General features: G+C 50.3%; 2 protein-coding genes across 7 annotated transcripts in view; both read right to left on the bottom strand.

The window, feature by feature from the left end:
* Window positions 1-1,296: 1,296 nt before the first annotated feature.
* KCNK16 (potassium two pore domain channel subfamily K member 16) lies at window positions 1,297-9,351 on the bottom strand. The gene is made up of 7 exons (XM_037844546.1): window positions 9,338-9,351; window positions 8,161-8,323; window positions 7,662-7,915; window positions 4,325-4,439; window positions 3,127-3,293; window positions 2,151-2,316; window positions 1,297-1,821 (listed from the first exon to the last, which is right to left on the bottom strand). The coding sequence occupies exons 3-7, from the start codon at window positions 7,872-7,874 to the stop codon at window positions 1,598-1,600; spliced, it is 885 nt and encodes a 294-aa protein (XP_037700474.1). The 5' UTR covers window positions 7,875-7,915; window positions 8,161-8,323; window positions 9,338-9,351; the 3' UTR covers window positions 1,297-1,597.
* Window positions 9,352-22,909: 13,558 nt separating this feature from the next.
* KIF6 (kinesin family member 6) overlaps window positions 22,910-23,486 on the bottom strand; it is a 448,516-nt gene continuing 447,939 nt past the window's right edge. For 5 of the 6 annotated variants that reach the window (XM_037842874.1, XM_037842878.1, XM_037842879.1 and 2 more), the window contains one exon: window positions 22,910-23,484. In XM_037842874.1, coding sequence (XP_037698802.1) covers window positions 23,336-23,484 — 149 coding nt within the window. In that variant the 3' untranslated portion in view covers window positions 22,910-23,335. The remainder of the gene's footprint in view (window positions 23,485-23,486) is intronic. The other variant, XM_037842876.1, reaches the window with a different exon arrangement.

Raw genomic sequence — 23,486 nt, 5'->3', positions numbered from 1 at the left:
TCCCAGACTCTTGGAAACTGCATTCACAGGGAAGAGGAAGTCAAAGCCAAATTTATTGTCGTAGGTCCCCTGCCTAAATCCTTAGGGCTGGGACTATTGCCAGGGACTTGCTGCCTGTCAAGTCCTTCCTGGGCCTTGCATGCCACTGTCCTTTCCTTTGTGTACTCAAAGAAGAGGAATGCTAGCTGATTACCACTTGTCCATGAGCTTACGGAGGCAAGGGGAGTGTTAACTAGAGGGCTGATCCATTCCCTGCTTCCTGAGGAGGGCCCCCTAACACCAACATCCACTCAGGATGGAGGAAGGGTCCAGTGTTGGATGGAGTCCACAGGCATCCCAGTTTTCTAGGCCTCTCTTTGCTGTCAGGAAGTTATGGGTGATAACCTCGATCCTTCTTGTTGCTGTAGATCTTTCCCCTGGATCTCCCACCTGGAGCCTGCTCTGCAGCCTTGCATCAGTCCTTTATGGAAGTACCCCCATCCCTACTCCCTTATGGGCCTACCTTGCTGCTGGGGGTGGTGGGAGAGGGTAGGGGTCAAGATTTCCAGTCCGTGGTGAAACTGGGCCTTGGGATGGACTGGTCTAATTCTCTCCCTAGATCTGACGAGAGCTGTTGCAGTCTGGCAGGGGAAAGGCCAGGGCTGGAGAGAGCATTCCCAAAGGAGGTCAGGCCTCCATGGAGCTCATTTCCTGAAGGCTCCTGGGACCTGTGGGTTCTCTGATTTCCCAGGGAGGTGTTTGGAAAGGCTATTCAGAAGACAGGAGCCCAGAGGGGGTGATGAGGTCAAGGGGTGCCCTGTGGATATGGGAGAGGCCATGACCAGGAAAGTGGGTGGAACACACAGGAGATCCTAAGCCTTGTTCATGGACAGCTCTAGAACTCTCAGCAAGGGGAGCTGGCAAGCTTTGAGAGACAGCTTGGCTACCCCACAAGGTGAGCACTTCCTGCAGGCAGGTGTCCTGTTTGCAGTAAGACTGTTCCAAAGTCCCTGCCCAGTCCTTCCTTCTCCTTGACCCTCCCTGGCAGTCACTCCCATGGACCTCTACCATACCCCGGGCCGTCTCATTGCAGATGCAATGTTGGGGTTGCTTCTCTAGTTGCCAGCCTTTTCACTTGACTAAAGACACAGTGAGGGCAGGAATTTTCACTTTTGGTTTCCTGGAGCCCAGCACAGTGCCTGGCACATAGCAAGGTCTTGCCAAATGCTCACCGTGCATGTATCAAATGAGGCACAAATGAAGTCACCCTTAGTTTGCTGTCCTGTATAAGGTCTGTGGGTGGGGCAGGGAGGGCAGTGGAGAGTTGGTCACAGTGACTCATGTTTGGATACAACCTTTCCAGGTCAGTTTTGAGGGGAAAGGGTCAGAGGTCCAGGACAAAGGTGCACGTCTTGCTCCTTTACACGTGTCTATGGTCCTGCCTCTACGTTGACTCTCTGTTACTTTCTTGGACACATTGGTCTCCCTTCTCTCTCTGGAGAGTTCTGGGCTGCAAAGTGAGTAGTTTGGGAGAGAAGAAGGTGAAGCAGAAAATCCAGAGGGCATCTGGGGTGAGCTGGGGGAAGCTGGGAGAGGCTGTTGGGGCCACTCAACAGCTTTAGGTGGAGATGGAGATCTTCTGAGGTCTGGGGAGCCCATCAGTCCCAGAGACTCCCCCTTCCTTGAGGCTGAGGCCCCTGCTGAGCAGCCAGAGCTGGGAGCACCTTTGCAGAAGCAGGGGGCCTAGCGGGAGGATCAGTGCCAGCCACGCGAGGCCCAGGAGGATCCAGATGGCCGCCAGGCTCCGGTACACTGAAATGTAGTGCTTGCTGGGGCCCGTGCCTGGCAGGATGGGGCAGGGGTCAGAGAGCATAGTCACCACCCAGGCTCCATATGGCCCCCGCTATCCAGGATGCACTCTCTCTCCTCCCCAGAGACCTGGGCTAACAAGGATCAGCAATGGAGGTCCCTGGTGAAATGTCTATGGATCCAGAACAAAGACATCTGAGGATACTACTGAGAATCCAAGGCAGCCTCAGAAATCATTTGTCTCCCCTGAATAACCTGGGGTTATCTGAACCTCAATAGTTATCCCAGCTGATATTTCCCATCCCTCCAAATCCCAGTTTTTGGGTCTTCCACCCAGAGATATGTGACTGCCTCGTTCTCACCAACGACATAGTCCCCGAAGCCAATGGTGCTAAAAGTGATGAAGGCAAAGTAGAAGCCCTCGCCGAAGCTCCACCCCTCCACGTGGCTGAAGACCATGGGTGGGAAGATGAGGATGATCAGCGACCCCAGGGTGAGGAAGAGCGCCAGGCCCAGGACCTGCAGTAGCTGGGAGGCAGGGAGTATATCTCTGAGTTCCCTTGGAAGGCCCCAGGATTGTGTCAAGGGTTCTGAGACAAACTTGGGGGGAGGGCCATAGCTAGGTCCCTTCTCTGCCCTGTGGACCTTTGGGGTAGGGGATTGTACCCAAGAGTGCATGATCTTGCTCAGGCCAGGGAAATATTTGGGCAGAGGGATTGCGTAACTGGGTTAAGAAGGGATTTGGAGACCCCTTCAGTCTTGGGGATCACACTTGTATAGGCTCCTGGGGGACTCAGATCTGGAGTGGAGGACTGTCATTGGGCAGACGACTGTGCCCCTGCTCTTCCTGCCATGCCTCTGGCTTTGCAAGGGACTGGTCAAGGGGGGCAGGCAATGGGCCAAGCGGGGTGGCCCAGAGCTTGTTTTTGACCACAGGAAAGATGTTGGCATTTGTGGTAGACATGAAGATGCACTGCCCACACGCCTATCACAGAAGGATTTGTTGACCAGCTGTCGCCTTCTTTAGAGTTTACTTCAGCTGCAGAAAAGGACCTTGTCCAAGTGTGCACTCTTCCTGGGAAGGCCCACACCAGATGCCTGATTGAGACACCCTATGGGACCATGCTGACAGCACATGCACGTCCCAGAGCTCCTTGAGGGGTTGACCAAGTCTATGTCTGGCCTGCACTGCAGTTTGACTTCTCCCTCTGCCCAGTCCTGCATCTGTCCTTTCTCTTCTTTAGGTGTTTATCCCTAATATACCACGCTCTGTCTCAGTGTCTGCACCATGCAGCAGATTCTGCCCCAGCAGGGCTGGAAGGGCGGGAGGGGACCTACCTGGGAGCGCCTGGGCCGGTCCTCCCACCTCTCAAGGGCGGCCAGGTGGGCGCGCAGCCCTGTGCCCAGGTGGTTGAGGAAGACCACGTTGAGCGGGATGCCCACCAGGGCGTAGAAGACACAGAAGACCTGGCCTGCCTCTGTGCTGGGCGCCAGGTTCCCGTACCCTGCAGGGGGAGGAGCATGCAAATGTGAGGAAGACAGAGTTCAGAACATCCCCCTCTCGCCCCACCAGATTCTAGCAGAGGTTGGACTTTCACCACCTCTGGGGGGGTGGCCAGGGAGCTGCTCTGTTCCCATGAACACTCTTCTTGCCCTCTGCTAGAATGACCTGTATTTGTAAGAATCCTGCTCATATTCGAAGGCCTGTCTCAAATGACACTTCCTCCATGAAGCCCTTCCTGATTGCCTACTTCCTCCATCCCATTAGGTGTGAGTCCCCATAGTGCTTTGTGTCTTTCCTATTTGATTATTGCTTTGCCTACATTGTTTTTGCTGTGCTTATCTCATCCCTCTTTTTGGGCTCGGAAGCTCTTTGAGGGCTGAGCCTGGATTTTGTCTAATCCAGGTTTGTTTCCCCCCATCCCCCACTCCACCACTCTGTCCAGCATGACACCTGAGCTCATGGCAGGTGCAAGGGATTGGATTTAATTGAATGCACTGGGGGAGACCCCAGTTAGCAGGGGTCTGGGAGTTTCCTTGGGGGTGAGGTAGAGTAGAATATCTGGTTGGGGGTTGCCACACATGCTCTGTCCCCTCAGAGCATCCTTGGTATCACCTGCAGCGTTGGTGGACAGTTTCTGTACACACAGGTGACTTTCCAGCATCTCTACCTCAGGATTTTTTTCTGGCCACAGGAGTGAGTTTGGTTTGTGAGGCAGGTCTAAAAAGCTGGAGAGTTAGTACAGGTTAGGGGTCAGCCCTCAGTCAGTGAGGGCAGGAGTTGGTAATTAAACACCCCTGCTTTCTTGGTCCTCAGTGGGACTGTTCTGAGCAAGCCCAGTTTCCCTAAGTGGTAACCTCCTCTTTAATGCAAGCTTTGTAGGCTCTGCTCCCTTTCCTGTTTAATTCCCCCACTCCCCTACCCATGCTTCCTGTACTCCCTGATAAACCAAAGCCTCATCACAGCACCTGTCTTTGGGGAACCCAAACTAAGACAGGGACTTTGGGGGAGACTTTCTCTACCCCAGCCCTTTACCTATGGTAGTGATGACTGTGCCTGCAAAGAAGAAGCTGCTGCCAAAGTCCCAGTTGCTGGGGTTGGTGGAGTTGCCTTTGGGGTTCACGCCCTTCACCCAGGCTTCCATGATGACCTGCATGGAGGGTGGGGGGTGGCATGGGCATGGGAGGAAGAGGAAATTGTAGTTACTGAGCCCTGGCTTTTGGTCAAGCTATTGGCAGGGTGCTTTCATGTCATCTCATTTAAGAATACTCATAGATCGTATTATTCCCATTTCACAGATGAGGAAACTAAAGCATAGAGCGGCTAAGTGACTTGGCCAAAGTCACAGGACTCTAAGTCTGTGCCTGTTCCACTGGCCGGGACTGACTGTGGGGTGGGCTCTAAGCGTGGGCTGGTGGGCGGGACATGGGACTATGGAGGTGGGGTGGAGGATGCTAAGGGAGCATCTAGGTGGGAGATGCTGCAGGTGGCACTGAGGGTGACATGCAAAGGGGTTGTCAGAACAGTGAAAAGACTTCAGGTTGGATGTTCCCAAAAGGGTTTCCTGGAGAACAGGGGATTTGGGGACCACAGGGGAGCACAGGGCCGCCTCCTCACCTGGTTGGTGAGGGGGCAGTCTTGCTCTTTGCTGCCCTCTAGTGAGTCCCAGCTCACGCCAACAGGAGATGCTCCATCAGAGACCAAGGAAAGGGCCCTCTGTGTGTGCGGAGGGGTAGGGGGTGGGGGTGGGGGTGTGTTGTATGCATGTGTTGAGTGCATGAGTACTGTGTGTTGCATCTGTGTTCTTGTTTTGTATGTATGTGTATGTTGCACGTGTGTTGAGCATGTGTTAACAGAACCTGACTTTTTGCTGCTCCTGGGTCCAGCCCTTTTGGAGAATGGGTAGAGCCCCCCACTCCATCTGCCCCTCAGCTGTGATAATTGTCCCTGGGAAGCAGCACAAATGTGCACTTCGCAGGGCTGAAGGCAGGCTGGGGGCAGTGAGGGTGGGGGAGCAGCTCCTGCCTCTACCTCCTTCAGGAACATTTCCCCCTGCCTGGGGGAGTGCACTGGGCCAGGGTGGGGGTGGGCTCGGACGGCCGGGCCGGGCCCCCTTCCACCCAGCCTGTCTGCTTCTCCTCGCTTTGGCAGGAGCTGCCTTCTTATAGTGTGGACTTTGGCATCCCTCTCTTTCCCACACACCCAAAGAGGCAAGGGCCAAACATTCCCTAGCACACCCACCCCCCCGGAGACTCTCGCCCTTCGTGAGCAGCACTTCCCCAGTGCCAGTGCCTCCCAAGGCAAACCTGAAGCTCCCCACCCCACGGAGGAGGGCCGTGAAGTCGGCGAGGGTGCTGGGTGTGGGGTGGGTGAACGGGGCAGCCGTGGCATTTTCCTCTTTGAAGATGATGGAGGGAGAGTCAGACTATCCCAGACCTGTGAATCCGGGCTGGGCTTTTGGAGTCAATTTTTAATAATGCTTATAGCTTCTGTTTTCTTGTGATTTTTAACAGTAACGTGTGTTCTCTCCATAATTTTATCCCAGCATTCTTCTGCCTCTTGGCTAGACTTCCCCTGGCAAATGAGGGTCTCTTCTGAGCCTGAAGATTTTCAGGGAGAGGGATGTCCCGGCTTCCCTGGGGAGACCCCATGGGGGTCAACCAGTGGCACCCCCAGGGAGCCAGGAAGGCCTCTCTCCCCTTTATTCTAGAATGGCTGTGTGGCAGCCAAGCCTATCGCCCACCCCCCCATCCCCACCCATTCAGTTTGCTGAAGCAGTGGGACCCCAGCCACGAATCTTTTCCACACCCTCTGGCTCCTGGATTTCACCTCTAACCCTGGGCTGAAGGAGGGGGTTTCGTGGCCTCCAAGGCCTCTGCCTTCGTGCCCCTTCATCGGCCCTGATCTGGGCACTGTGGCCTTGACCCTGATGAGCATTGTCAGCTGGGGATTGTGGAATCGAAGCCTCATTTCCAGCGTGGCCTGAGCAGATCTCTCACAGTTCCAGAAAGTTCTCTCTGACCACCCAGCCCATCTTCTAGGCCAGCTGTTTTCAATCTGGAGGGTGGAGGGTGGGTAGGAGATGTGTCAGCATCCCCAGGAGGGCTCCTTAACACAGACTGCGGGCCCCACCACCAGAGTCTCTGCCCCAGTAGGTCTGGGTGGGGCTGAGGGTTGGCATTCCTGACTGGCTCCCAGGTTGCGCTGAGCCGTGGCCCAGGGGCCTCACTATGAGAACCATTGCTCTCGGCTACATGCTTCCCCCAGCACTTAGGCTACATTTATGTGGTGAAGAGCAAGGGCTCTGGAGCCATACCATCTGGGTGCGAGTTCTGTCTCTACCGCTACTAGCTGTGCAGCCTTGACCAAGATAATGTCACCTTTCTGTGCCTCAGTTCCCATCTATAGACTGGAGGTAAGTATCAGAAAACACCTGCAAAATGCTTGTACCCAGGTGATGGAGCTTGATTGGTCTAAATTCATCCTGATAACCTTGTTCTCCACTTGTTGGAAATGCTCAATAAATGCCATTTAGCGTTTTGCTTATTCTGCACTAGGCTTGTTCTTTTGCACTGGGTACTGTCATTTGTTCTGCCCGTGGTCCTGAATGCATTCACTTTCCCCAGTGGCACCTGGTTTGTCTGGTTTTTGATAGACGGGGGCTGGGCAAGGAAGGTCTAAGGCCTGGAAGCCCCAGGGTCTGTGCAGGGAAGCAGTAGGGACCCTGGCAGGGGGTGACCCACTCTGCCACCAGAAAGAGCACCCCAAGGGCCCAGTATGGGCAGAACTCAGCCACCGTGGCCATTGCCCACCAAGCCCAGCTCCAGGTGAAACTGGACTCGGGAAGACCAGCATGGTGGCTGTTCCTGACATTTATCTGTGTCTCCCACCCACAGTCCTCAGAGTGTGCCCAGTACATGGAGTAGAGATGAGGAGAAGGCAGAAGAAGTAGAAGCCCTGGAGCTGGGGTAGGGGGACTTCAGAAGTGTGGGAGAAAGAAATTTGGGCAGAGTGAATAACAACACAATCCACTTTTATGCAGCAAGTGACAGTTTGGAGAGTTCTTTTACATCTGCTGTCAAATGTCTACAGCACAGATATGGCTTTTCTCTTTGCCTTATAGAAGAGGAAATTTGAGTTCAGAGAGGTTAAGTTGATTTGTGCAGGGTCACACAGCAATCCAGTTATAGATCTGGGATCAGAATCCAGGACTAGGTGCCTCCTGATCCCCTGTTCCAACCACACCACATTCTGCTTCTAACAAGGGATCAGCTCCCTGGGTGGCACCGGATCCCCCCCTTATAACCCGGAACTCCTTTCCTGCCTCCCTTCCCAAGTCTCTCTCTCCTACTCCTGCGTTGCCCCCCTTCACCTGCACAAACTGCTCCAGGGCATGCTGGTCCAGGCAGGTGTAGTTCTTCAGGAAGTGCAGCTTCTCAAACTGAAACCGGTCCCTGGACTGCGCCTCAGCCTGCCTCTCCAGCAGCTGGAAGACGGTGGCGCCGAGCAGCAGGTAACAGACATAGGCCAGCAGCAGGGGCAGCACCCGGCCTCCCCAGCAGCTGCAGAGCCCAGTACCAGGCATGGCGTGGCTGGGATCGGGCTGGGCTGGGACTGTGGGGCTGGCTGTGGGATGATGGGTGGGAAGCAGGCGAGGAGTAAGTGCCCAGGGCCCCAGAGCTAGCTTCCTGCCCGCTGCGCCCCCCTCGGCACAGGTGTCTGGAGGCTGAGGAGTCTGTTTGAACAGTGTGGCTCAGCTTGGCTGCACTAAGTGCCACGAGTGCAAACAGGCATGCCACCTCCCACCCTGGCCATTTTTTTCCCCCATGGAGAGAAGCAGGTCAGTGGCATGGACCCTCAAAAACACCTACCGCATCCTCCTGAGGTCACCGTCTTTCATCCTCTGCCTCTAAGTTGGGTGGGTGTTTCCAGGTCAGCTCTGATAAACTCGCCTACTCTACCCAGGCCCCAGTGGGTTCCCTTGGGGGCCCCAGCTTCTCACTCCTGAAGGCTTCAAGCCCCCAAGCTTAGGAACTGCGAAGAAATCAGAATGGGTGTGAATAAGCCTACTCAGTTGCCTAGGTTACGAAATGGGGCTAGGAGAATTGACCTGTCTATGGGGGGAACCGAGGATGAATAGACTGGATGACAAATCAGGGCAAAGCAAACAGACAAATGACAGTCCACTCAGTAACAGCCTTGGGCTGATGCTCCTAATAAATTGCATGCATTTGCTTCCTAACTTTTGCTGATCATTTACCTTGCTTGAAATCCTTTGGCAGGTTTCATTCAGAGGATAATATGATGTTGGTGAGATATATGTGTGAATAAAAAGGAAACTGGCTCGGAGTGTTGAGAGTGGCTCTTTCTTGTTGGGTGGAATTCCTTTCTTTCTTTTCTTTGTTTGTGTGTGTGTATGTGTATATGTGTTTGTAACAGTTTTATTGTGATGTAATTCTTACAATTCACTCATTTAAAAGTGTAGAATTCACTGGTTTTTAGTATATTCTCAGAGTTTTGCAATCTTCACCACCATTAATTTTAGAATATTTTCTCACCTCAAAAAAAAAAAAAAACCCTGCACCCTAACCCATTCCCTCCTCTTTACTCCCCCGACTCCTAGCAACCACTAATCTACTTCTGTCTCTATGGATTTCCCTTTTCTGGACATTTCATATAAATGGAATCATATAACGTGGCATTTTTTGTCTGGCTTCTTTCACTTTGCATTATATTTTTGAGGTTCACACATGCCATAGCATGTATCAGTACTTCATTCCTTTTTATGGCTGAATACTATTCCATTGGATGGATATACAACCACATTAATTTATCCCTTCATCAGTTGATGGACATTTGTTTCCACTTTTTGGCTATTATGAATCATGCTGCTATGAGCATTTGTGTCCAATTTTTGTGTGGACGTGTTTTCATTTCTTTGAGATACATACCTAGGAGTGGAATGGCTGGGTCAAATGGTAACTATATGCTTAATTTTTTGAGGAACTGCCAGACTGTTTTCCAAAGTGGTCACATCCTTTTACATACCCACCAGCCCTTCATGAGGTTCCGATTTCTTTGCTTGTATTGTTGGAAGTTTCCTGTAATGAGCTGCAGGGGCAGACACTGTTAATTGCCTTCCCAATGGCCTTCCCCTCCCTCCTGGCTAACAGAACCTTAGTTTTGTACCTGTCAGCCCCAGGCAGTGGGGTGCGATTGGTCTAAGTCACCGTGATAGTCCTGCTTCCTGCTTTCTTAGTTCCCCAGAAGCAGCCCCTGAGAGGGGATTTGGGTATAAGCAGTGGAGGAAGTGCAGGCCAATAAGGTTGTGGGGCACAGGGTTGGGGCAGGGGAGAAGCCGATCAAGGGGACCATGGCCCCAGCCTCAGCTGGTTCCTGGGGCACTCTGGAGGGTAGAGTGCCCCCAGAGTTGGTCCCAACTGGAGAAGAGGGAGCTGGGCTTTCATATTCCCACACTGTCTGTCATTCAGGCATTTCTGGCTCTGTGCACCTGCAGGCAAAACGCCTCCAGCAGTCTGAAGACAGCCCAGTGAATAGAGCCCCAGGTGCAGGCCACGCCACTGGCAGCAGACACACACATACACACACTCGCACTCACACTCACACAGGCACACACACACACACTCACCTGAAGCGGGGTGGAGGTGGGGCGCGCCATTGGTAAAGGGACGAGAGGGTTGACAGTGTCCCCTCCGCCCACTTTCCCAAGCTCCCTTGCAGCTGGGGGTGGCTGCGAGACCCGCTTCTGGCCAACTGGACCGGGGCAGAAGTTGGCCATGGAGTTTGGGGAAAGCTGTTCTATCTTGACTAGGGATTCAGTTGAACTGGCCCCACCTCTTCCCCGTCTTTCTGCCTTGAATGCACTTGACCTGTAGAGTCATCTTGTGCCTGTGGGGAAAAGGTCAAGAGAATCGTAAACATGCCCAACCATTCCTGCACACCTATCTTTAGATCTATTTTTATGTCAGGAACACACACCCTATTTGTTTAAGCCACTGTTAAGTATTTTGTTACTTTCCAGAGGTTACATGAGTGCTTTTTTTTTTTTTTCTTAGTTACTTAGGCTTGTTTGAGGTGGGAGGTATAGAAGCACACTCCAGCTGTCTCAAGGAATCGAGACAATTTATTGTAGGTACCCGGGGGCCAGCCAGGGTTGGAAGGACTGAGCCAGCACCTTCACGCCTAACTCCCCCCATTAACGCCGCCAGCCACTGTCCCCAGGGGCACCCCCCACCCGTCCCAGCCGGGGAATCTCTCCCTCTGCTCTGTCCTCAGGCTCTCTGCCTCAGAGCGTCACTCCAGGCCGGCCTCCTGGCACCCCGTCAGCTTCAGTTCTGGTTGCCTTCTGCTTCTTCCTGTCAGTATTTCTCAGCTCAGAGACTCTAGGGAGAGGCTGGTGTCCGAGTGCACCTTTTCAGGTTGGTCTCTTCACAGGTGTGGGGCCGGCTGAGGGTGTGCTGTCCTTGGCTCAGGTGCTATCCTCAGTTGATGTGCCACAGCCAAGGGGTGGGGGCATCACATGTACAAGCATCGCTCAGAAGGGGCTAAGGTGGGGCAGATACTGTGACTACTATGTCTAAGGCAAGCAAGGAGGGTTTCTGTAATGGGAGAGGGAGAATGCAGGAAACAAAAGCAAAGGGGAGAATTTGACTATTTTCAAGGACATGAATGACAGAGGAGGTGGTAGCACAGAGTTTTTCATCTACTCTAAGATCAGCACAAAAACCCAAACAAAGTCACAGCAACAAAAGACAGTGAGTTGGGGTGGAGGCAGGAGTTGTGAAGAATGCTGGCACTGTAGCAGGCGTCCTTCCTTGCAGCATCTCACCTGTCCTGTGGTTCAGATGTGCCCCTGCCTGGGGATGGAGCGGTGGGAGTGCGACTTCTCTGAAATCCTGCTGTCTCTGGGTTCCACTGAGGCCATGTGGAGGGATCTGCCAAGAGCTTCCCAGACAGCACGGTGCTGAGAGGTAAGCTTGTCTTGGAGGGAGAAGAAAGTATCTGGAGTCATGAAACACATGGTTGCCTGGTGTTGCCTTGTGCTTTGGAGAGATGGGGTGACCAAATGCTGGTGGCCATCTCTACCACAGGCTCACCGTCCCAGCTTCAAGCAAGGGTTGTAGTTGTACCTCAAAGGCCGTGCGATAAATCCTATTTTATCACCCTGCAGAAGCTCAATATGTGAAGAGTTCTCACACTACGGGGTTCATCCATGAATGTCCGGAGGATCTCAGGTGGGACTTAGCAACCTCTTGAGCATCAAGTATCCTCGATGGGTCAGGACATTGAACATGGGCAATGGTGGTTGTTCTAAGGTGCAAGGAAATGAAGGCAAAGAGAATGGGCAGGGAGAGAACAGGGGAAAACAGTGGGCCAGAGAGTTACTTATGATCTGGTGGTGTATAGGAGGGTCACCATGCACTGCTGCCCACGCTCCCTCCCTCAGGTATTAGGCAGGGAGTGGTACCAGATTCACTGTGGGCAAAACACGCCATTCATTCACAAACCATCTATTGAGTGCCTGCTATGTGGTGGCCTCCCACCGTTCCTGGCTGCTCTTTCTCTCCCCTTCTGGTGCTCCTTTCTCTCTACCCTCTTCTAGTAGCACCCCTAGTAATCTCCCCTTACACGCTGACTTCCAGCAAACCACCCAAAGCCCAGCAAGTCATCACCTGACTGCGGTTTGGGGAGGATTCTTTCTCAGGAAACTTCCAGTGTAATGGAGGACTTCTGAAGCGGTAATGTAATGGTGGAATTTTTGGGTGGGGGCCTAATCAAGAGATCCTCAAAGCATTCTATGCCATAGAATCAGCCCCTTTCTCCTCCCTCTCTTCCTTCCTTCCTTCCTTTTTCAGTCAATACATACTGAGTGCCCGCTGTGTGCTGGGAGCTGCTCTAGCTATTCCTTCTGGTTGTCTGTAGTCTCGTGAGGTCAGCACTTGGTCAGGGTTGGGAGACAACCTGCAGGACTGCAGGAGCCTCCTGGTCCATCAAATGTTCCATCTCCCTGCCAGACACCTCACCATGTGGGCACAACTCCACTGCGAGGAATGGAGGGACAGAGGGCATGATTTATAACCCTTTTCAGGGAATTATTGCTGCTAATGGGCAAAGCCAATTTGTGCTTCCCAAGGAGAGAGGGCAAAATCAATTAATGGACAGTCTAATATGGCCAGGCCTGATGGCAGAGCGTGGCCTGACATCCGGGGATGATAAGAGACTTTCTGAGGCTGAACTAATAAGGAGATTGGAGGAAAAAGAAGAAAAATTCCCCCCCCCACCAGATCAATTTCACGTACAATGGACAGAGAATGCAGAGTAAACAGAGCAGCTGAGCGTGTCCTCTTTCCATCTGAATGAGCCCTGAGATAAGCACAGGACAGGCCGCCCACCTCACCGTCCAATATTAGGTATTCAGTTAGGGATTCACTCAATAGCTACATATCCGCACAAATGAAAAAGGGCATGTTCCAAACTGGAACCAAGGGGAGACAATAAGGCTCTCCTGCCTCAGACATGTCCCCTGGAGGGGGCAGGGGTCCAAGTGGAGAGAAAGAGCTCTGGTTTCAGATACTGCTGCCCCAGCCGAGCCCACTTAATAGTTGGCATCAAGGGCTATAGCTATCTAGCTCTGGATGTGGTTCCTTGGGCTCCTGGAGGTCTCCCATGCAAGGAAAGGGGTAGAAGAGCATCTTGTGTGGAGGCAGTGGGTGGTGTAAATTTGTAGGGGTCTTTGTCGTCATGACCAGAGAGTATGATCTCAGGAGCTCTGGCCTGACCCTGAGCAGTCTCGAGGATGGGGAAAGCTGAGGGCTGATTCAAGGGAAAGGCTCAAAACAAACACACCTGCTATTGATCTCGTTCAGATATTTTCTTTTCTTTTCTTTTTATAAGCAGCAGGATTCCTTTTCTACATAAAATCTTTTCCTAGCCCCAATATGTAACACAGTTAAGAGCAGGGCAGCTGTAGTTGAAGGGGGGGGAAGGGGACCTCCATTTTTAACAGGAAAGAAAGCTTGATTACAAGAGCCCCACTTCATGATTCTGAAACAGATGCCCTCCCCTAAGTTTGATTTCCCCTGGAACAGACCCTGAGAAAAATTTAAGTGCAAGTAGTTTATCTGGGAAGTGAGCCCAGGAAGCACTGGTAGGGGAGGGGAAATGGGGAAGGGAAGGCAGATGATATGGGCACATTATTTGGCAGTTACAGCTATTGGCAACTATTGCTCTATCCTGCTGGTCACCTCTTTGAGACTGTGTGGAGCTCCTTGTTCCACAGAGGGGCAAGGAATCTGGGGTATTTATCCACCAACTCCTCTCCTTCATTAGTTTAGGGGGTGATCCAGGCTCCTGCCCTACCAGCTTGCCCTGAATGTGGGCTGAGAGTGCTCCTATGCCAAAGAGAACCTTCAGCAGAGAGCTGCAGGTGCTGGAGATGGGACACTGTTGGCATGGATGGGGACTATCTACTAAAGCTGCACTGACCCCCAGGGTGGGCCAGGGGATATGGGCAGGGCACTAACAGTGTCTGCCCCTGACTCTTAGTTCTTCACCACTTTTTCTAGATCATTGTGGTGTAACTCCTGCAAGGAAATACCTCATCTGTGAACCTTAGTGGAGGCGTGGTCAACTAGTCTTGGCCCAGCAAGCAAATGCCCTTGGAAGGATGGTGGGAGTGGGCTGACCAAGTACCTCTCTCTCGATGGCCACTGTAAGGTGAGGAGATTGATAAGGGATCCACTAGATGCTCCACATTAAAGAAGCCCCCCTCTTCTCCTTACATGTTCAGATTATGGACAAAACCAGACCATCAAGAGGCATTGGAGTTACAGCCTGAGAAGACATGCACCAAGATGTAGATGAGGGGTGTGGACCAAGTCAGACCTCATCTCAACCAAGGGAGGAGCAGAGCTTTTCCAGGGCCTGGGAGAGTTAGAACCAAGGAACTAAGAGTAGAAAAAAGGATAGGGCCACTCCCGGGTGTGTGGTTCCCTAGGCAAATAATTTTTGCAGACTTATGTCTATATAAACAATTTGATTTAAAAATGTAGTCCCAAATTCATGAGCCCTTGTGAGGTATAATGGTTTATTGATGAAGATTTAGAATAATGGTAGAGGAGAGGTACTTACATATTTGTTTATTGTCTGACTGTGAGAGTCATGGAAAATCAGTGAGTCAGCACCATTCTGGAGACCTAATCTTGAGCAATGCTTTCATAGAAATGTGTAGTAGCCAGCAGGAATGATCCTGGAACAAGAGATTGACCAGAAGACCCCAGAACTACTCCATACACAAGTCCTGGCACACTTTGGGGCATCTGGTCAACCCCATTCATGAGTTGGAGAGCAGCTGGAAGAGAGTAAAGGGAACCCAGTCCCACATGGAGCCTGGTCTGGGCTAGGGGTGTCCCGCATGGATGGCACTATTGGCCACTGCCAGTGTCAGCACTGGAGGGAGATTTATAAAATTTTGAGCAAGGCAGTTCAATGCATAGGGCCCTCTGAGACTTGGGGCCTAGGGTAGGGGTCATGCTTGCCCTTGTCTGAAGACAGTGCTGGACAAGGCAAAAGATGTGTCAGAGATGAGACTTCACACCTCAGTATCCCACACCCACGGGCCAGAGGGGAACTGGGGCAGGCCTGGGGAAGGACTGATTTCTTGAAACAAGGAGGTGAGTGCATTGGGAGGGAGGAATACTTAAGGAGCTTTCCATTTGCTCTTTGCTCTGAATTCCTGCTCAGTGTGTTTAAAACTGGCTCAGCCCTGCTGGCTGGCACTGGGTCCTGGAAACCCAAAATAAAGCAGTTAACCCTAAAGAGGGTTGCTACTTCCTCCCTTGCCTTGGGAGAAGCATCCAAAGTCACATCCACAGGCTGCTTGACACACAGTGAGGTGGAGCCAGTGTTAATGGAAACACTGCTCCCCAAGCACACATTTTACACATGCATTTTCAACTTCCAACATTCACAGCCAACCTTTTTGTTTCTACTCTGCCTGAGAGCCTTGGCAGCTACTGGACACACTTTCTGGAACACTCTTTCCCCCCGTATTCTCATATGGTCCAAATCCTGCACAAATCCCCTATTTTCCATGCTCCACATTTCTAGTCAATCTAACACTCCAACCTTATCCCAAGCCCTCCTCGTCTGCTTTCCTTCCTGATCCTATTCTCACACTCTTACCCACCTTGACAGTGAGCTCAGGCCCATCCTACTCCACCCCTTAATTCCTCTTAGCTTGGATTCTCTCTCTCTCTCTCCTTCTCTCTCTGTCTCTGTCTCTCTCTTTCTCTCCCCTCCTCCCATTTTTTTTTTTTTTTTTTTTTTTGCTAATTAATCTGTCTCCCTAATTATAATTAAGTTCCAACAGGGCTGACACCTTGTTTTACTCAGTCATCTGTGATTCCTCAGAACTCAGCACAGTGGTTGGCACATCCTTGTTAAAAGAATGACTGGATGAATGAGCCCTGTGTGCATTTTAGTAATCACAGTGAGCATCTTTCTGTCTACACTTAAACACACACCCACTGCATTTTTAAAAAATGCTCCTGTCCACTAATTCTATCATCTTTGTCATTCCTAGATCTGTTTCTACTTCTTTTGATTGTTTTTTCTCTTCATTATGGGCATATTTTCCCATTTCTTTGAATGACTGATAATTTGTTTTGGATGCCAGACATTGTGAATTCTACATTGTTAGGTGCTGGATTTTCTTTAGTATCCCTCCAAATATTTTTTGAGCATTGTTCTGGGACTCAGTGAAGTTACTTGGAAACTTACCAGAAACCATTCGATTCTTTTGAGGCTTGCTTTTTATGCTTTGCTAGGTGGGACCAGAGCAGCCTTTGATCTAGAGCTAATTTGGCTCCACTTCTGAGGCAATACCCTTTGAGTTCTTCATCCAGTGCTCCTTTTGAATTAAGTTTCTCCACTCTGCCTGTTTGAAACATGAACTATTCACAGTCCTGTGTTCTTTTGGAAATTGTTCCACCTGCTTCTTTCTGGTGGTTCTTTCCCCAAGCTTGGGTAATTTTCTCACATGCATACATTCATCACATGTACGAAGACTCAAGGGTAAGCCTCTTTACCTCCAGAACTCTCTCCCTGTGCAGCTCTCTTCTCTCTAGTACTCTGCCTTGCAAAGTTTAGCCATCCTGGCCTCCCTGGCCTCCCAGATCTGGCTCCTCAACTTGGGGAGGCCACTAGGCTCCACCTGGGTTCCTCCTGAGGTGCAGACTGAAAACTCTCTCCAGGCAGTAAGTTGGGGAAATCATAGCAAATTATCTCATTTGCTTCCCTCCTCTTGGGGATCAGTGCCCTGCACTGCCTATTATCCAATGTCTGAAAACCACTGTTTCATATATTTCATATATTATATATATATATTTCATATATTTTATATATATATTTCATATATTTTATATATATATTTCATATATTTTATCTGGTTTTCAGTTGTTTAAAGTAGAAGGGTAAATTCAGTGCCTGTTACTTGGTCATGGCTCTAAGGGGCAGTCCCATTTGCCTTTTTCATATACAGTCCACTCTCACATGCCTTTCAACAGGCAGCATGGACAGACAGAATGAAGTTTAGACAAAGAAATTCTGGATCCAGTCATTACCCACTCTGGGTTTCAATTTCTGTACCAATCAGCTATTGCCACAATTAACGGTGCATAACAAACCATACCACATTTCAGGGGCTTATGTCAATGAGCATTTATTCTCATGATAATGTGTCTTTGGGTCTTTCAGTGTTTACAAGCTCTGCTCTAGGCTCCAGCCATGCTGGGCTTGGCTCCCAGGCTGCATCTTGGGCTCAGGGCTGCTTTCTGTCTGTTCCGGGGTCTAGGCTGAAGGGGCAGCCGTTTCCCAGGGCATGTTCTCAAGGGGGATCAATGCAGAGCAAGAGGCAAGCCCAATCACACAAGCACATTTCAAGCCTCTGCTAACATGCCATTGGCTAAAGCAAGTCACAAAGCCAAGCCCAAATTTAAGGGAAATATACTCTGCCCCTGTAAGGCCATGGCATGACTTTGGATGTATTATCCTGTTATAGCGTATTAGTTTCCTAGGGATGCTGTAACAAATTACCACAGATTGGGTGGCTTAAAACAATAGAAATGTATCCTTTAATAGTTCTGGGGGCTAGAAATCCGAAATCAAGGTGTCAGCAGGACCATGCTCCCTCTGAAGGCTCTGGAGAAGAACACTTCTTTGTCTCGTCCTAGCTTCTGTTGGATGCTGGCAATCTTTGGCATTCCTTAGCTTGCAGCTGCATCTGTTCAATTTCTGCCTCTGTCTTCTCATGGCTGACTTCTCTGTGTGTCTGTGTGTCCTTTCCTCTTCTTATAAGGAACTAGTCATAGGGATTTAGGGCCTGAGCTACTCTAGTATTACCTCATCTTAACTAATTATATCTGCAAAGACCCTGTTTCTAAATTAGGCCATATTCTGAGGTTTTGGGTACACATGAATTTTGGAGGACATTATTTAACCCAGTATACAGGGGTCTAGAATTAAGACTATTCAATCTACCAGACTTTTCCAATTTGCTTTCTAAAATCATTTTTTTGCAAGGTCTGAGCGAGCCACATTTCACCTCCCCCCCACCCCCCCCACACTTCCTGTAAAGGGAATGGTAGAGCCAGTGGAATTCCAGTAGGGACTGGGCTGGAGTCAAGGGCCAAGCAATTTCCCAGAAAACATTTTGGAAAACTCCACATTTTGGCCCGGAGTGAACTCAAATCTTTCCGGACCTCCATGGTTATACTGAGTCCCGGTGGATAGCTGGAGAGAGTCTTTTCAAAACATTTGATCCATCTCTTCTGTTGGCAGAGATCAACAAACTTTGGGGCAGATGTGCTGTAGCCAACCATGTGTCCACACCAAGGTCCAGCTTCCTTAGGGAGGGGACATTTGGAGCAGGAGCCCCCCCTGACAGCTGCCGCACACACTTTGGATATGACCTTTTTAGCAGGATACCAGTGACCCAAGGTCCTCCGGCTGTATGTTTTCTCTCTTCTTCATTTCCTCTCCTGCCTTAGTGATTGCTCCAGGAGGCTGGTTCACACCCTGCGTGGGGCCATGTTACACATCTCTGTCAATAAGGCCTTTGGATCCAGGAGATGAATTCTCTGCAGATCTAAAGTCAATAGACTCAGCTCCAGAGGCCAAGGGCACTACGGTGTGCCAGGAACATTGATGGTGTTTCATGGGGGACCTTGCTAAACTGTGTGCCATCTTTAAGATGTCTGAGTGTGTGTTAGTGTGTATTTATAGGTGTGCCCTCCAACTTTTATGGAAGCTTCTAGAATCAGGCTGTAAGTGTTCTTTTTGGTGTTTCCTCTGTTCTGTAGACTTTACTGAGGACTCACCATGGACTACAGTACTGTGAGGTCCAGGAGCTGGGGCTATAGGAGTCAACCAGACAGACTGGACCCTGGTCTGATGGGCCTTGATCACAGAGCCAGAGTTAGGTACTGACAAGTGGGAGATCTGGGTCCTGGCTCTGCTACTCACTAAGTTGAAGAAATATTTATTGAGCACTGTCTCTGTGCTGGGGACACAGTGATGAGCAAGACAGACAGGTCTCTGATGTCACAGAGCTTATAGTCTCGTTGGGGTGTTTTAGTTTCTTGTGGCTGCTCAAATACCATGCAATGGTTTAAAATGGGAATTTAATGGCTCATGGTTTTGAGGCTAGGAAAAAGTCCAAATCAAGGCATCATCGAGGCGATGCTTTCTTCCAGAAGACTGGCGTTCTGGGGCTGGCTGCTGGTGACCCTTGGTCCTGGACTTCTCTGTCACTGTACGTGGCGGCCTCTGCTGGCCTCTCCCTTCTCTTCTGGGTTCCATCGACCTTCAGCTTCTTGCTTCCCGTAGCTTTCTCTCTCTCTCTGTCTGGATTTCATTCCACTTATAAAGGACTCCAGTAATAGGATTAAGATTCATCCTGATTGAATTGGGACACACTTTAACTGAAGTAACCTTATCCAAAGGTCTTACTTACAGTGAGTTCACACTCACAGGAATGGATTAAATTTAAGAACATGTTTTTCTGGGGCCCATAGCCCCAGACCACTATAGTGGGTTGCAGATCATTAAAAAAACAAAAAACAAAAACAAAAAACAAAAAATAGAAAAAAGATATGTCATGTAGTGATGCAGAAAATAAAACAGGAATGGAATAGAGAGTAACTCGGGGGTGGCTCTAGATGGGGTGGTTAGAGGAAGTCCCTCTGTGTTAGGGACATTTACCACTAACTAGCTGTATAACAGCAAGCCAGATGCTCCCCTTTGCTTCAGTTTTCTAATTATATAAATTAGGGGTGTGGATTTGAGGAGCTTTATGTACCTGTCTAGCTCTGAAATGTAATGATTTTATCTTCTCCTGCACAATCCTTTTATTCTGTTATGAAGGTGGTGGGGGCAGAGGCCAGGGAAACCAATTATACTGTCTTATCGCTCTGCTCTCTCTCCCCAGAGCTAACAGAAGCAGACAAGCCCTTTTATTGTTTGCTTCATTTTCAGGTGTCATCCCACTCCCACCTTTCAATCCACCTCAACTGTCTGCAGCTGGGTTGGAACCTTGCTGCCCAGCCCCTGGCCCAGATGGCACGCCTCCAAGCTCCCCACACCCCTGATCGGCTCACCCTCCATGGGATTTGTATCACTGAGTCAGTGCCATGAATTGAGAGGCCCTCTGGAAGAAGATCCCCGAGGCAGGAGCTGGGGAGTTTCAGCCCAAATCCTGCAGAGCCCCAAGTGGTTGCTGGGAGAAGGTTAGGCCCAGGTGCCACGCTGCCCTCTCTCTGCAGAAATGCCATTTCATGGAGCCACTCACTGTTCTCTGGGTGCTGCCATGTGCCTTAAACCCTGCAGCACGGATGGCTCCCTGGGGACACGGCTAATTCAGAAGCTTCCCACAGCCCATCTAAGGCCATGAGGGCACTGGCAGTGTTTGGTCTGGGAGATCAGGACTAGCCATCCAGGTGTCCCATATTCCACAGCCTTGCTTTTGGCTTGGACCCCCCCATCTGGCCTGCCACAGCCATTCATGGGGTTTCAAATGAGGGGTGGGCTGGGGGAGAGGGCCAATAAATAACTGACAATTTTTTCCCCCACCCCACATTCCACCTGTGTGACCGTCCCCTACCACGACCTTATGCCTATTTCATAATGTCAAAGATACATAGTTATCTATGTGGAACATCTCACTGCACCCCCACTCCCTTTTATTTTACTTAGTTGAGGAGGACATCCCTCATCCTACACATCATCCGGCCCTGCCAGCAGCTCCAGCAACTGTGGGAAGGAACCATCAGTCCAGGCCCCAGCCTCACTGACGACCCCCAGGACACCATCCTTAGAGAAACACTAATAATTGTTGCTCCCAGACACCCACTGATCATTTCTGAAGCAAGGGTGAGTGAGGGGAGGCCCCTACATCTGTACGTCATTCAGATGCCACAATGCACAGCTGACTTCTTTTGAAATGCACTTGCTCCCCAATCCTGGAAGGAGATGGGGATGTGCTTGGTCCGGCTGTGCACAGGGACACTGACTTCTCACAGGGCTGAAGGCTGAGGGAGGGGGCTGGAGGCTGCTGCCCCTGAGTTTCAACAGTGCACCCCCCAGTGCCCTGCTCCCCAGGACCCATTTCTTCCCCTGAAGTGCTGAAGGAAGTGCCTCCTTTGCCCTTTGTAAAGGGCAACGCTCATTTTTGAAGCCCATGGTTTTCACTGATCCTCCTGTTGAATCCCCTGAAAGAGGCTCTCCTTGCTTTATGCTCCAGTTATTAATTATATTCCAGGATGGCTCCTCCTGACCACGTTGCTCCTCTTCTGTCCCCTGGCTGGGCATGGGAAGGGCTCCTTGGATTAAGAACTTGGAGCCCTGAGCTCTAGCCAGCACTGCCCCCAAGCTATGGGGTGACTTTGGGCAAATCTCAGCTCCCGGGCTTCACAGTCCTCATTTCCAAATCATTGGAGCAGAGGGGTACCTGGAATAGAAAGGCAATGAGCTCCTTACTTCTCAAAATATGGTCCATGGACTAGCAGCCTCGGCTGGGAGCTTGTTAAGAAATACAGACTCTTGAGTCCCACCCCAGACTTTACTTGAACAGAATTTGTATTTTAACCAAAGGCTTAGATGCTTTCATTCATGTGCACATTTAAGTGTGAGAATTGGCAATAATGACATCCAGTTAATTTGCTTGAAATTTGGCTAAGGGAATTTCTGAAGATTCTTGGGTGGAGTATTAAACACAATGTTTAAAACAAATTATGAATATATGTTGCCAGAATAATAATAAAAATAAAAAAAACCCCATAGAATGGTACAACACAAAGAGAGAATCCTAATGTAAACCATGGCCTTTAGTTAATAATATAATTATAATAATATTGGTTAATCAATTGTAACAAATATACTACATTAATGCAGAATGTTAATAATAGGGAAAACTCTGTGTGTGTGTGTGTGTGTCTGTGTGTGTGTGTGTGTGTGTAGATGTCGATGCTGTATGTTCTGTGCAATTTTTCTGTAAACCTACAACTGCTAAAAAAAAGATCGATTAAACAAAGTGACTGGGGCCTGGGGATGTCATCAAGCTGCTTCTGAAATAAACAACCCTGGAGCATCCCGACTTCCAGGCATCTTTTAAATGAAATAATAAATGTTTGTTGATTAAACACACACACATACGCAAACAAAACAACAAATTACGGCGGACAGAGACTTTGAAGGGCTGAGCCTAGGCAGGGAACTGGTGAGGAAGCAGCGGCAGCAACTTGGACGTGGCCGCAGGGACCTGGCAGGGGTGAGGGTGTGGCGTGACCAACTGCTACCGCTGAGGAGGAGTCTGTAATTCTCGGTGACACATTGACTGTGAAAGGTAACAGGGAGGAAGTGGTCTAAAACAATTTAGAGCTCATTCTGTGTGCAAGACCCCAGGCTGGCCTCGCTGTTTAATTGAATAAAGATGGTTCTCATTTTTAATGCAATTTGACCTGTCCTCATTGAATCCCAGAGCAGAAAGGAAGATTGCAAAGCACACCAGAGCTTCTAAAGGTGCTGTGTGGCCCAGTCACTCTGGACCAAGGGTTCCTGGTGCTGGCTCCATGGTGGAAGCCCCTGGGGAGCCCCTAAAAATCCTGATGCCCAAGCCAGACCCCAGACCAATTAAATTAGGATCTCTGGGGTGGGGCCCAGGTGACTCCACCATGCAGCCAGGGTTGAACCCACTGCTTTAGTCCCTCTAGTCTAAGGACTGGGGAGAGGAGGTCCTGGGGACCACCAGGCATGTGGCTGCTAATCAAGTCATGGGCTGGATGCTTCCTCTGCACGGTTTATGAGCAGCTTGGGCCAGGGTGAGTTAGGGCTGCCAGAGGTAAGGAGACCCAAGTCTGAGCCAGTTGCCACCCCAGGATTGTCACTGGCACCCACAGACACTTGTACCCAGTGTTGATGATGGGGGGAGGAGAGGGGAGATGGGAAGAAATACTACAGAACAGGGCTCCGAGCATGCAATAATGAAAGACACAACTTCTCACGTGCACAGACCTCAACACAAAAATAAAAGACCCCATTGCTGGTTCATTCTTTACTTCATGAATCCTAGGCAGGTAGTTGAGGCAGTCGTCAGTCTGTATTGGGATTTTGATTACTGTGGATTCCCAGCACAGAGGGTATTGCTACAGATAAACCATAAAAACAAAACAAAAAATACATTTCATTGGGTAGAACCAGTTGTCACCATGGAGGCCAACTTCCCTGCTGACAATTCCTGGATGAGGGGCAGTTGGCGAGGGACTTGCGTGGACTTTATCTCAGGAGCCCAGGGAGGGGGTGGGGTACTTGACGGTCACTGAGAGGCTCGGGGAAGTGTTGTTTTCAAGGTCACACAGAGCAGAGCAGGTGGCACAGGAGGCCCCTGGATTTAAGTCTCTTCCCTTCCGGGTTTGGTGTTCTTTCCACTTCACCAGAAGGTTTCCCCACAAAGGTGGGGAGCTGGAGGGTTTCTCAGAATGATGGTGATGGGGCTGGGGAGGGCGGAGGGCTCCGAGGCACCCTGGGAGAGCCCTTTCTGATACCAGCAGAAGACAGAATCTTGGTCCCAGGGGACACACCAAAGTTCCTTTCCACTTGGGGATAACTTCCAAACTCAGGGTCT

This window comes from Choloepus didactylus, chromosome 7 (genome assembly GCF_015220235.1).
Source record: "Choloepus didactylus isolate mChoDid1 chromosome 7, mChoDid1.pri, whole genome shotgun sequence".
NCBI lineage: Eukaryota > Metazoa > Chordata > Mammalia > Pilosa > Megalonychidae > Choloepus > Choloepus didactylus.
Note: the sequence above shows the minus strand (reverse complement) of the source record. Positions and strands in the feature narration are given on the sequence as shown.